General features: G+C 47.8%; 1 protein-coding gene across 1 annotated transcript in view; it reads right to left on the reverse strand.

The window, feature by feature from the left end:
• The window catches only part of hunk (hormonally up-regulated Neu-associated kinase), a 34,332-nt gene extending 21,776 nt beyond the window's left edge, over positions 1 to 12,556 (reverse strand). The window contains exons 1-2 of the mRNA XM_029770378.1: positions 11,636 to 12,556; positions 2,658 to 2,800 (exon numbers count right to left, since the gene is read on the reverse strand). Coding sequence (XP_029626238.1) covers positions 2,658 to 2,800; positions 11,636 to 11,875 — 383 coding nt within the window. The 5' untranslated portion in view covers positions 11,876 to 12,556. The remainder of the gene's footprint in view (positions 1 to 2,657; positions 2,801 to 11,635) is intronic.
• Between the last annotated feature and the right edge of the window lie 859 nt (positions 12,557 to 13,415).

Genomic DNA, 13,415 nt, shown 5'->3' on the forward strand with positions numbered 1-13,415 from the left:
CATCACCGGTAGTAACTGATGATAACAGATGACAGGACACAACTCCATCACCAGGAAGTAACTGATGATAACAGGACACAACTCCATCACCAGGAAGTAACTGATGATAACAGGACACAACTCCATCACCAGGTAGTAACTGATGATAACAGATGACAGGACACAACTCCATCACCAGGAAGTAACTGATGATAACAGGACACAACTCCATCACCAGGAAGTAACTGATGATAACAGGACACAACTCCATCACCAGGAAGTAACTGATGATAACAGAACACAACTCCATCACCAGGTAGTAACTGATGATAACAGATGACAGGACACAACTCCATCACCAGGTAGTAACTGATGATAACAGATTGAAGTCTATAGAAATTGAAATACTAGAAGTGTCATACACAGATCAGTTCTGTTTGTAATGTTTTATCCTCGTCCCTTCTCTTCATTCTGTGTATTGTTCATTTTACAACTGTTTGTTACTATTTCCATTTCAGTATTTGTATGTGTTTTATTGTACAGAAAATGGGGCACATTAAGGTGGTTTATAGCTTCGTGATTGATTCATTTATTCATCTGTTCATCAACTCATTCAACTTCAGTATACCTGTTCAGTATGTCCAGTAGTCTATAGTATATAGTATAGTATAGTATAGTATAGTATAGTACCTGTTCTCAGTCTCCAGTATGTCCAGTAGTCTATAGTATAGTATAGTATAGTATTAGTATAGTACCTGTTCAGTATGTCCAGTAGTCTATAGTATAGTATAGTACCTGTTCTCAGTCTCCAGTATGTCCAGTAGTCTATAGTATAGTATAGTATAGTATAGTATAGATATTAGTATAGTACCTGTTCAGTAGTATATAGAGTATAGTATTAGTATAGTACCTGTTCTCAGTCTCCAGTATGTCCAGTAGTCTATAGTATAGTATAGTATAGTATAGTATAGTATATAGTATAGTACCTGTTCTCAGTCTCCAGTATGTCCAGTAGTCTATAGTATAGTATAGTATAGTATAGTATAGTATAGTATATAGTATAGTATAGTACCTGTTCTCAGTCTCCAGTATGTCCAGTAGTCTATAGTATAGTATAGTATAAGTATAGTATATAGTATAGTACTGTTCTCAGTCTCCAGTAGTCCAGTAGTCTATAGTAGTAGTATAGTATAGTATAGTATTAGTATAGTACCTGTTTCTCAGTCTCCAGTATGTCCAGTAGTCTATAGTATAGTATAGTATAGTATAGTATATAGTATAGTATAGTACCTGTTCTCAGTCTCCAGTATGTCCAGTAGTCTATAGTATAGTATATAGTATAGTATTAGTATAGTACCTGTTCTCAGTCTCCAGTATGCCCAGAGTAGTATAGTCTATAGTATAGTAAGTATAGTAAGTATAGTAGTATAGTACCTGTTCTCAGTCTCCAGTATGTCCAGTAGTCTATAGTATAGTATAGTATAGTATAGTAGTATATAGTATAGTATAGTACCTGTTCTCAGTCTCCGTATGTCCAGTAGTCTATAGTATAGTATAGTATAGTATAGTATATAGTATAGTACCTGTTCTCAGTCTCCAGTATGTCCAGTAGTCTATAGTATAGTATAGTATAGTATAGTATATAGTATAGTACCTGTTCTCAGTCTCCAGTATGTCCAGTAGTCTATAGTATAGTATGTAGTATAGTATATAGTATTAGTATATAGTATTAGTACCTGTTTCTCAGTCTCCAGTATGTCCAGTAGTCTATAGTTATAGTATGTAGTATAGTATAGTATAGTATATAGTATAGTATATAGTATAGTACCTGTTCTCAGTCTCCAGTAGTCCAGGTCAGTAGTATAGTATAGTATAGTATAGTATAGTACCTGTTCTCAGTCTCCAGTATGTCCAGTAGTCTATAGTATAGTATAGTATAGTATGTAGTATAGTATAGTATATAGTATAGTATAGTACCTGTTCTCAGTCTCCAGTATGTCCAGTAGTCTATAGTATAGTATATAGTATAGTATAGTATAGTACCTGTTCTCAGTCTCCAGTATGTCCAGTAGTCTATAGTATAGTATAGTATAGTATGTAGTATAGTATAGTATATAGTATAGTATAGTACCTGTTCTCAGTCTCCAGTATGTCCAGTAGTCTATAGTATAGTATATAGTATAGTATTAGTATAGTACCTGTTCTCAGTCTCCAGTATGTCCAGTAGTCTATAGTATAGTATAGTATAGTATAGTATAGTACCTGTTCTCAGTCTCCAGTATGTCCGGTAGTATATAGTATAGTATAGTATAGTATGTAGTATAGTATAGTATAGTACCTGTTCTCAGTCTCCAGTATGCCCAGTAGTCTATAGTATAGTATAGTATAGTATAGTATATAGTATAGTACCTGTTCTCAGTCTCCAGTATGTCCAGTAGTCTGTAGTATAGTATATAGTATAGTATAGTACCTGTTCTCAGTCTCCAGTATGTCCGGTAGTATATAGTATAGTATAGTATAGTATAGTATAGTATATAGTATAGTATAGTACCTGTTCTCAGTCTCCAGTATGTCCAGTAGTATGTAGTATAGTATTAGTATAGTACCTGTTCAGTATGTCCAGTAGTCTATAGTATAGTATAGTATAGTATGTAGTATAGTATAGTATAGTGTAGTACCTGTTCTCAGTCTCCAGTATGTCCAGCAGCTGGGTGATGTTGGGGTGTCTGATCATCTGTTGGATATGACCCTCTCTACGGAGGTTCTTAGTCACATACGAGTCCTTCTTCGCCTTCCTCTTATCTATCACCTTTACTGCAACCTGGGAGAGAGGGAGGGAAGGGAGGAGGGAGGGAAGGGAGGAGGGAGGGAAGGAGAGAGGGAGGGAAGGAGGGAGGGAGGGAAGGAGGAGGGAGGGAAGGAGAGACGGAGGAAAGGGAGGAGGGAGGGAAGGGAGGAGGGAGGGAAGGAGGAGGGAGGGAAGGAGAGACGGAGGGAAGGGAGGAGGGAGGGAAGGGAGGAGGGAGGGAAGGGAGGAGGGAGGAAAGGGAGGAGGGAGGGAAGGAGGAGGGAGGGAAGGAGGGAGGGAGGGAAGGGAGGAGGGAGGGAAGGAGGGAGGGAGGGAAGGGAGGAGGGAGGGAAGGAGGGAGGGATGGAAGGAGGGAGGGAGGGAAGGAGAGACGGAGGAAAGGGAGGAGGGAGGGAAGGAGGGAGGGAGGGAAGGAGGGAGGGAGGGAAGGAGGGACGGAGGAAAGGGAGGAGGGAGGGAAGGAGGAGGGAGGGAAGGGAGGAGGGAGGGAAGGGAGGAGGAGGAAGGAGGAGGGAGGGAAGGAGGAGGGAGGGGAAGGGAGGAGGGAGGGAAGGGAGGAGGGAGGAAAGGGAGGAGGGAGGGAGGAGGAGGGAGGGAAGGGAGGAGGGAAGGGAGGAGGGAGGGAAGGAGGGAGGGAGGGAAGGAGGGAGGGAGGAAGGGAGGAGGGAGGGAAGGGAGGAGGGAGGGAAGGAGGGAGGGAGGGAAGGAGAGACGGAGGGAAGGGAGGAGGGAGGGAAGGGAGGAGGGAGGGAAGGGAGGAGGGAGGGAAGGGAGGAGGGAGGAAAGGGAGGAGGGAGGGAAGGGAGGAGGGAGGGAAGGGAGGAGGGAGGGAAGGGAGGAGGGAGGAAGGAGGGAGGGAGGGAAGGGAGGAGGGAGGGAAGGAGAGACGGAGGAAAGGGAGGAGGGAGTGAAGGAGAGAGGGAGGGAAGGTAGGAGAGATAGAGAGAAATAAGAAGATCAGTCTCTAGACTACAGACACAGGGCAGCCTGACCACTCCACTCTGTGAGATATGATATCATTAACAACTTTACCCATGGAGAATGGACCAGGAGACCGGTGGAAATGTGAAACAGGCATGGAACGAAGCGGTGGATGGGAGAGAGAGAGAGAAGCCCTCCTGTATATAGTAACCTGTACTGGTCTGTCCATTCCCTCCTGTATATAGTAACCTGTACTGGTCTGTCTCCATCCCCTCCTGTATATTGTAACCTGTACCGGTCTGTCCATACCCTCCTGTATATAGTAACCTGTACTGGTCTGTCTCCATTCCCTCCTGTATATAGTAACCTGTACTGGTCTGTCTCCAATCCTCCTGTATATAGTAACCTGTACTGATCTGTCTCCACCCCCTCCTGTATATAGTAACCTGTACTGGTCTGTCCATCCCCTCCTGTATATAGTAACCTGTACTGGTCTCTGTCACTACAGCAGCTGCCTCCAGCACGTCTAACACACTATACCATTAGAGCCTGCAGGGGTGTGTGTGTGTGTGTGTGTGTGTGTGTGTGTGTGTGTGTCTGTGTTCAGCATGAGAGGTTTATAGTATATATGTGGCGAATGGGGGACATGAACAAACCATTTGGCCTCCCTTTCTCCACCGATAGAGGAGGGTAAGGTTCGCTTCCCACTCAGTTTATAACGGCTCACAGACTCTCTAACACACACACACACACACACACACACACAGAGAGAGAGGAGCGGGTGGACGTCAGGGCATTATGTCCCAGATTTAACCTTCTGCCTGTCTTTCTGTGTCTGTGTGGTTAATCTTTAAAATACCCTCTAAGATGCTTCACATACGGGCTAATCTTCTTCAAACAATTAAACACAGGTCACTCTCAGCCTTAAACTAGCTAGCTACCTATCTCTCCAATTCCTGTGAACACGAATAAGCCTCCCACTGTCTCCGTCCCACTACCTCCCACTGTCTCCATCCCACTGTCTCCATCTCACTACCTCCCACTGTCTCCGTCCCACTACCTCCCACTGTCTCCGTCCCACTACCTCCCACTGTCTCCATCTCATTACCTCCCACTGTCTTCATCTCACTACCTCCCACTGTCTCCGTCCCACTACCTCCCACTGTCTCCATCCCACTACCTCCCACTGTCTCCATCTCACTACCTCCCACTGTCTCCGTCCCACTACCTCCCACTGTCTCCGTCTCACTACCTCCCACTGTCTCCATCTCACTACCTCCCACTGACTCCATCCCACTACCTCCCACTGTCTCCGTCCCACTACCTCCCACTGTCTCCATCCCACTACCTCCCACTGTCTCCATCTCACTACCTCCCACTGTCTCCGTCCCACTACCTCCCACTGTCTCCATCCCACTACCTCCCACTGTCTCCATCCCACTACCTCCCACTGTCTCCATCCCACTACCTCCCACTGTCTCCATCTCACTACCTCCCACTGTCTCCATCTCACTACCTCCCACTGTCTCCGTCCCACTACCTCCACTGTCTCCATCCCACTACCTCCCACTGTCTCCATCTCACTACCTCCCACTGTCTCCATCTCACTACCTCCCACTGTCTCCATCTCACTACCTCCCACTGTCTCCGTCCCACTGTCTCCATCTCATTACCTCCCACTGTCTCCATCCCACTAACTCCCACTGTCTCCATCTCATTACCTCCCACTGTCTCCATCCCACTACCTCCCACTGTCTCCATCTCACTACCTCCCACTGTCTCCATCTCACTACCTCCCACTGTCTCCATCTCACTACCTCCCACTGTCTCCATCTCACTACCTCCCACGGTCTCCATCCCACTACCTCCCACTGTCTCCATCTCACTACCTCCCACTGTCTCCATCTCACTACCTCCCACTGTCTCCATCTCACTACCTCCCACTGTCTCCATCCCACTGTCTCCATCTCACTACCTCCCACTGTCTCCATCTCACTACCTCCCACTGTCTCCATCCCACTCCCTCCCACTGTCTCCATCTCACTACCTCCCACTGTCTCCATCTCTCTACCTCCCACTGTCTCCATCCCACTACCTCCCACTGTCTCCATCTCACTACCTCCCACTGTCTCCATCCCACTACCTCCCACTGTCTCCATCCCACTACCTCCCACTGTCTCCATTCCACTACCTCCCACTGTCTCCATCTCTCTACCTCCCACTGTCTCCATCCCACTACCTCCCACTGTCTCCATTCCACTACCTCCCACTGTCTCCATCTCTCTACCTCCCACTGTCTCCATCTCACTACCTCCCACTGTCTCCATCCCACTACCTCCCACTGCCTCCATCCCACTACCTCCCACTACCTTCCACTGTCTCCATCTCACCACCTCCCACTGTCTCCATTCCACTACCACCCACTGTCTCCATCCACTACCCCCACTGTCTCCATCCCACTACCTCCCACTACCTCCCACTGTCTCCATCCCACTACCTCCCACTGTCTCCATCTCACTACCTCCCACTGTCTCCATTCCACTACCTCCCACTGTCTCCATCTCTCTACCTCCCACTGTCTCCATCCCACTACCTCCCACTGTCTCCATCTCACTACCTCCCACTGTCTCCATCCCACTACCTCCCACTGTCTCCATCTCACTACATCCCACTGTCTCCATCCCACTGTCTCCATCCCACTACCTCCCACTGTCTCCATCTCCACTACCTCCCACTGTCTCCATCCCACTACCTCCCACTGTCTCCATCTCACTACCTCCCACTGTCTCCATCCCACTGCCTCCCACTGTCTCCATCTCACTACCTCCCACTGTCTCCATCTCACTACCTCCCACTGTCTCCATCCCACTCCCTCCCACTGTCTCCATCCCACTCCCTCCCACTGTCTCCATCTCACTACCTCCCACTGTCTCCATCCCACTACCTCCCACTACCTCCATCTCACTACCTCCCACTGTCTCCATCCCACTGTCTCCATCCCACTACCTCCATCTCACTACCTCCCACTGTCTCCATCCCACTGTCTCCATCCCACTCCCTCCCACTGTCTCCGTCCCACTACCTCCCACTGTCTCCGTCCCACTACCTCCCACTGTCTCCATCTCACTACCTCCCACTGTCTCCGTCCCACTACCTCCCACTGTCTCCGTCCCACTACCTCCCACTGTCTCCGTCCCACTACCTCCCACTGTCTCCGTCTCACTACCTCCCACTGTCTCCATCCCACTACCTCCCACTGTCTCCATCTCACTACCTCCCACTGTCTCCCACTACCTCCCACTGTCTCCATCCCACTGTCTCCCACTACCTCCCACTGTCTCCATCCCACTACCTCCATCCCACTGTCTCCATCCCACTACCTCCCACTACCTCCATCCCACTGTCTCCATCCCACTACCTCCCACTGTCTCCGTCTCACTACCTCCCACTGTCTCCATCCCACTGTCTCCATCCCACTACCTCCCACTGTCTCCATCCCACTACCTCCCACTGTCTCCGTCCCACTGTCTCCATCCCACTACCTCCCACTGTCTCCGTCCCACTGTCTCCATCCCACTACCTCCCACTGTCTCCATCCCACTGCCTCCCACTGTCTCCATCCCACTACCTCCCACTGTCTCTGTCCCACTGTCTCCATCCCACTACCTCCCACTGTCTCCATCCCACTACCTCTACTGTCTCCATCCCACTACCTCCCACTGCCTCCATCCCACTGTCTCCATCCCACTACCTCCCACTGCCTCCATCCCACTGTCTCCATCCCACTACCTCCCACTGCCTCCATCCCACTGTCTCCCACTGTCTCCATCTCACTACCTCCCACTGTCTCCATCCGCCTACTATTCTCTACCCCCTAGATAACTACTGACATCAGATCAGTAGATATCTACTGTTTATAGTGGGGGGTATACTGGGGGAGAGGAGACAGAGAGTGGGGGGTATACTGGGGGAGGGGAGACGGAGTGTGGGGGTATACTGGGGGAGGGGAGACGGAGAGTGGGGGTATACTGGGGGAGGGGAGACGGAGAGTGGGGGTATACTGGGGGAGAGGAGACGGAGAGTGGGGGTATACTGGGGGGGAGAGGAGACAGAGAGTGGGGGTATACTGGGGGAGAGGAGACAGAGAGTGGGGGGTATACTGGGGGAGAGGAGACGGAGAGTGGGGGTATACTGGGGAGAGGAGACGGAGAGTGGGGGTATACTGGGGAGAGGAGACGGAGAGTGGGGGTATACTGGGGGAGAGGAGACGGAGAGTGGGGGGTATACTGGGGGAGAGGAGACAGAGAGTGGGGGGTATACTGGGGAGGGGAGATGGAGAGTGGGGGTATACTGGGGGAGGGGAGACGGAGAGTGGGGGTATACTGGGGGAGAGGAGACGGAGAGTGGGGGGTATACTGGGGAGAGGAGACGGAGAGTGGGGGTATACTGGGGGAGGGGAGACGGAGAGTGGGGGGTATACTGGGGGAGGGAGACGGAGAGTGGGGGGTATACTGGGGGAGGGGAGACAGGGCGAGTTAGGAGGAGGGGAGGGGAGACAGGGCGAGTTAGGAGGAGGGGAGGGGAGACAGGGCGAGTTAGGAGGGGGTTCTCAGCCCAGGGGCCATCTGAACAACTGTTGTTTATCTTCTCTCTCTCAGACAGGCACAGGGGGAAGGGGGGTGGGGGGGTGGAAGAGGGGGGAATGAGGTCATGCGGGGAAAGTGGGTTACATACATTCAAAACAGATTCATCATACACAACATGTGTTATCACCCTGACCTTGTCCTCTCCCTGACCTCCCCCTCTCCCTCTTTCCTTTGTAATAATATGATCCCCCACACGTTTCTCAGCGCTCCAGACACTGACCCCAAAATACACCGTTGTTTCCAGTGATGGCTCCATCCTCTTCCATCCTTTTTCCTTCCCCATTCAGTATCAACCTCCTCTGTTCTGTCTCTCACGGCCGTGCCTGTCCTATCACAAAGCACCGCTCCTTCCTTACTACCGCCGCTGATGTAATACCGCTCTCCCCCCCACCACCCCCTGCATCCCGTAGTAGACGACCCAGAGAGCAGCGCTGCTCCTCTCCCCTCCTCTCTCCCCTCCTCTCTCCCGACTGTGATTGCCAAGTGTTTGCATCATCCATACAAAGGGAACAAGGGAAGGAGAAAAGAGAGGAGTGTTCTCTCTCTCTCTCTACAGCTACAGAGTGAAAGGGATACAGGCAGGGGGTCTATTTCTTTAATATTCTAAATAGGAATTTCAGGTCACACAGTGAAAACACACACACACACGTGAAAAAACACACACACACACACGTGAAACACACACACACACACGTGAAACACACACACACAGTGAAAAACACACACATACACGACACACCGTGAGGAAAAGGGGTATGTGTTTTTGTAATATGCTAATGCGTCTGGCTGCACCTCAAAAGCACAGAGAGCCCAGAGACAAAGGCAACCAGTGGCCAATGGTAGCCCGTATCACAGCTCTACGTTGATGACGAAACACACACACACACACACACACACACACACACACACACACACACACTTATCAAAGACATCATTTCATATGTAAGTACCCGCGCCACTTTCTCATGGGCTGGTCTATTCATTAGTCTCGTTCTGTTTCAGAGGAGATCTCTCTAGAGAGCACAGGTCAACACAGCACAGCTCAACATAACACAGCACAACACAACACAACACAACACAGCACAACACAGCTCAACACAGCACAGCACAGCACAGGTCAACACAGCACAGCTCAACATAACATAGCACAGCACAACACAGCTCAACACAGCACAGCACAGCTCAACACAGCACAGCACAGGTCAACACAGCACAGCTCAACATAACACAGCACAACACAACACAACACAGCACAACACAGCTCAACACAGCACAGCACAGCACAGGTCAACACAGCACAGCTCAACATAACATAGCACAGCACAACACAACACAACACAGCACAACACAGCTCAACACAGCACAACACAGCTCAACACAGCACAGCACAGCACAGGTCAACACAGCACAGCTCAACATAACACAGCACAACACAACACAACACAACACAGCACAACACAGCTCAACACAGCACAGCACAGCTCAACATAACATAGCACAGCACAACACAACACAGCACAACACAGCACAGCACAGGTCAACACAGCACAGCTCAACATAACACAACACAACACAGCACAACACAACACAGCACAGCACAACACAACACAGCACAGCACAGCACAACACAGCACAGCTCAACATAACACAACACAACACAGCACAACACAACACAGCACAGCACAACACAACACAGCACAGCACAGCACAACACAGCACAACACAGCACAGCCACTACCCACCACATGGTACAGAACATGCACTACAGTAAATATTGATAATATTCAAGCTGGGTTTTGGGCAGGAGAGTGTGTGTGTGTGTTCACTCCCACTGTGCTGGTTAACGTCCCCACCTGACACTATAGGGTTGCATGTGTACATCATACCTTGTGTCATTATGAGTTGTGAAATAAGGTAGCATTGGGTTATTGTTACAGGTTTTGGTTTTTCCATTGATGTTTTGAGGTTGCACATCGTTAGCACATATAGCTCGTTAGCACATATAGCTCGTTAGCACATATAGCTCGTTAGCACATATAGCTCGTTAGCACATTTAGCTCGTTAGCACATATAGCTCGTTAGCACATATAGCTCGTTAGCACATATAGCTCGTTAGCACATATAGCTCGTTAGCACATTTAGCTCGTTAGCACATTTAGCTCGTTAGCACGTATAGCTCGTTAGCACGTATAGCTCGTTAGCACATTTAGCTCGTTAGCACATTTAGCTCGTTAGCACATTTAGCTCGTTAGCACGTATAGCTCGTTAGCATATTTAGCTCGTTAGCACATATAGCTCGTTAGCATATATAGCTCGTTAGCATATATAGCGCGTTAGCATATATAGCTCGTTAGCACATATAGCTCGTTAGCACGTAGGGCGCACTGATTGGTGTCACCTCTTTAGTTAGTATGTGTTACACCTGTGCTGGTTGTCATTTCGTTAATGCCTTGAGAGATGTGGAGGGTCAACACCTTTAGTTGGCTCTCCCTATTTTGATTTCTAGAAAAGCAATCCTTTATATTATTTTGTTTTGCTATCCCTTTTAGGTTTGCTTCCTGTCTTTAAGTTTGGTGTGGTTTTTTTTTCTTCTTTTGTTTGCCTCTTCTTGGGCAAATGTAGTGGATGCTCAGGGTGGGTGTCTTTTAGGTCCCAGTTGTTGTTGCTAGTCAACTTTAAGAACCCCTCCTAAAAACCACACCTGTTTCGTTTTGATTGTTGGTCAGTGACTCTTTGTTAGCTCCCTCTTCTGTTTCAGTGACATTTTGTTGTTGTTGCTGCAGGGGAACGTATCATTATCGACCCCGGCAAACATTATGGCCATGTATGTGACTACATCATCTATCCGCTGCAGCCATTAGCCATTCTATAGGACGTTAAACATGGCAGAAAATATCAATGGCATGACATCACATTTCAATGTAAAGTGGCTATTTACATGTTTAAGTCTTTAAATAGGAGGCTATTGTAAACCCATGTTATAATTAGGTAATTAAGGTGTCTAATTTAAGCAGCTATTAAAAAGTTGTCAAAATGTCTAATACATATTCTTGTAACTATAGGAAGATTGGTCACTTGGCAAAAGATTCCAAGTGTTTTACATTTCCAACATCCAAAATCAATGATTCCACATGCATGGAAAAATGGGACGATTTCTATCACTATTGTAACTTTACGCGCGAGAAACGAACCAAACAAAGCCCAACAAATGTATCAAAATATATCCATCCATCAACAAAAAAACTTAACAACTAGGTTCCAGTACTGTCAACTAGCCTACCTTTTCTCCGGTCATGGCATGAAGTCCCTCTCGGACTTTAGCGAAGGAGCCCTCTCCAAGTTTCCTCCCGATCAAGTAGTTTCCCACCCGCTTGGTATGGTAGAAGTTCCGCAGGATATCCACGGCAGGACTGCTTAGGGAAGCCGGGACAACGTTCTCGTTGTTGGGGGTAGAGGCAGGGGCTTTACCCCCGTGTAACCGGGGACTGTCAACCACCATGTCGAAGTCAGCGGCTGGCATAACCGCTTCTAACTATCAAACTACAAACGGTTTGTTTTGTTTTTGACCCCGTAGGTTTTTGTTCCTCGCTCTCCTCTGCGCTCTAAACGGGGTCTGTCGTGTATGTGAGGTGCATCTGAAGTAAAGTCTGCCTGTCCGGTGCCCTGTCACAAATAATTGTAAATATTTAACGGAAATCCGAGCTAACCTGTTCAACCTAAAGCGACGGCATGTATGCGCGCACTCAGCAGTTTCTTGAGATTGTGACGCGTCCAAACGTTTTCAATCACTTTATGTAACGGTCCCATGTACAGAGTATAATACAAAATAGTCTTTTTTGACTGAGGAAAAATATAAATATATTGCCAAAACGTTGTTAAAAAGACCTGAAGTCAGTGTAAATATCCTTAAATCCTGTGAGAAACAAACGAAAGTGTTGTTCATTGAACTTGTCTCTCTGTCACTCTCTCAAACTGTTCTGTAATGAGCGTTCCTTTGCGTTGGGTGATTACTGAATAGACTGTTGAATGTGAAACACGCTGTTTGGTTCGAAGAGACTTTCCCGGTTCAGTGGGTGGGCGTTAATTGTTTGTGTGAAAAAGCTCCCGGACTTGGTAACCGGGCTGAACTGTAATCCTATCAGAGACGGCGGCGAGAGGAGACGTGAGATCCAGAGACCCAAACCCCGCCCTAAGACCATGCTTCTTCTCCCTCTCTCCTCATCTCCAAATACTGTAGCACTCCCCTGCAGCTCAAACAAAGCCAGATCTAACTCGCCCGGAGACTGGCTATAGGGATGCTATCATAATGTCTTCTCTCTGCCCTGATTGGAAGGTGACTCCTGGTAGATAAAGAACACGGACTTTGATTAATGAGCCTATTGATTTTACTTGCTGTTTGGAGAAAGATTGACCCTTCTCCTTCACCTAAAGGGACTTGTCTTCAAAACAGATAGACAGAATAGCCTACACCACGAGGTTATTTTATTAACCAATTCATATCCTTAACCTGAATGAAGTGGTATGTAGGTTATATGCAAATATAGGGGCGTGTGTTGCATGTTCTTTTAAGGAACAAAGAAATGTGTTGATTTATGAAGTGGAATATTGCGTAAAAGGCTTGTTCCTCTCCATTCCAAGTATTCTGCTGACATAATAACAAGCGGTCTCCGCGTGCCAATAACCAAATGAGCTACACACCCACGTGCTTGTCTGATGGACGTTTTTATATTGTGACATCTCAAAACAACTGACTGTGGGCTAAATTATACTCTCACACAATGATATTTGCTTTATTTTTTTTATATCAGTACCTTGTTTTCTTTGTGCTGTCAAATCCATACAGCTATTGCAACAGATACACATCTTCAACATGAAAGCAGTAACACGCAGTCCATGGTAAAACGGGCATCTGTATTTATATTATCATTTTTCCCCCCTGTTTCTTCATCCACATGGATGAAACTGATTTAATGTATGAATTAATGACAATGAAAGTGAACAAAGCGCGGCGCCGCTTTGAAGGTCTCCCCATTAAGAGAGGTTGAGCTCAGTTTCTCCTG

Source organism: Salmo trutta, chromosome 12 (assembly GCF_901001165.1).
Source record: "Salmo trutta chromosome 12, fSalTru1.1, whole genome shotgun sequence".
Classification (NCBI taxonomy): Eukaryota; Metazoa; Chordata; class Actinopteri; order Salmoniformes; family Salmonidae; genus Salmo; species Salmo trutta.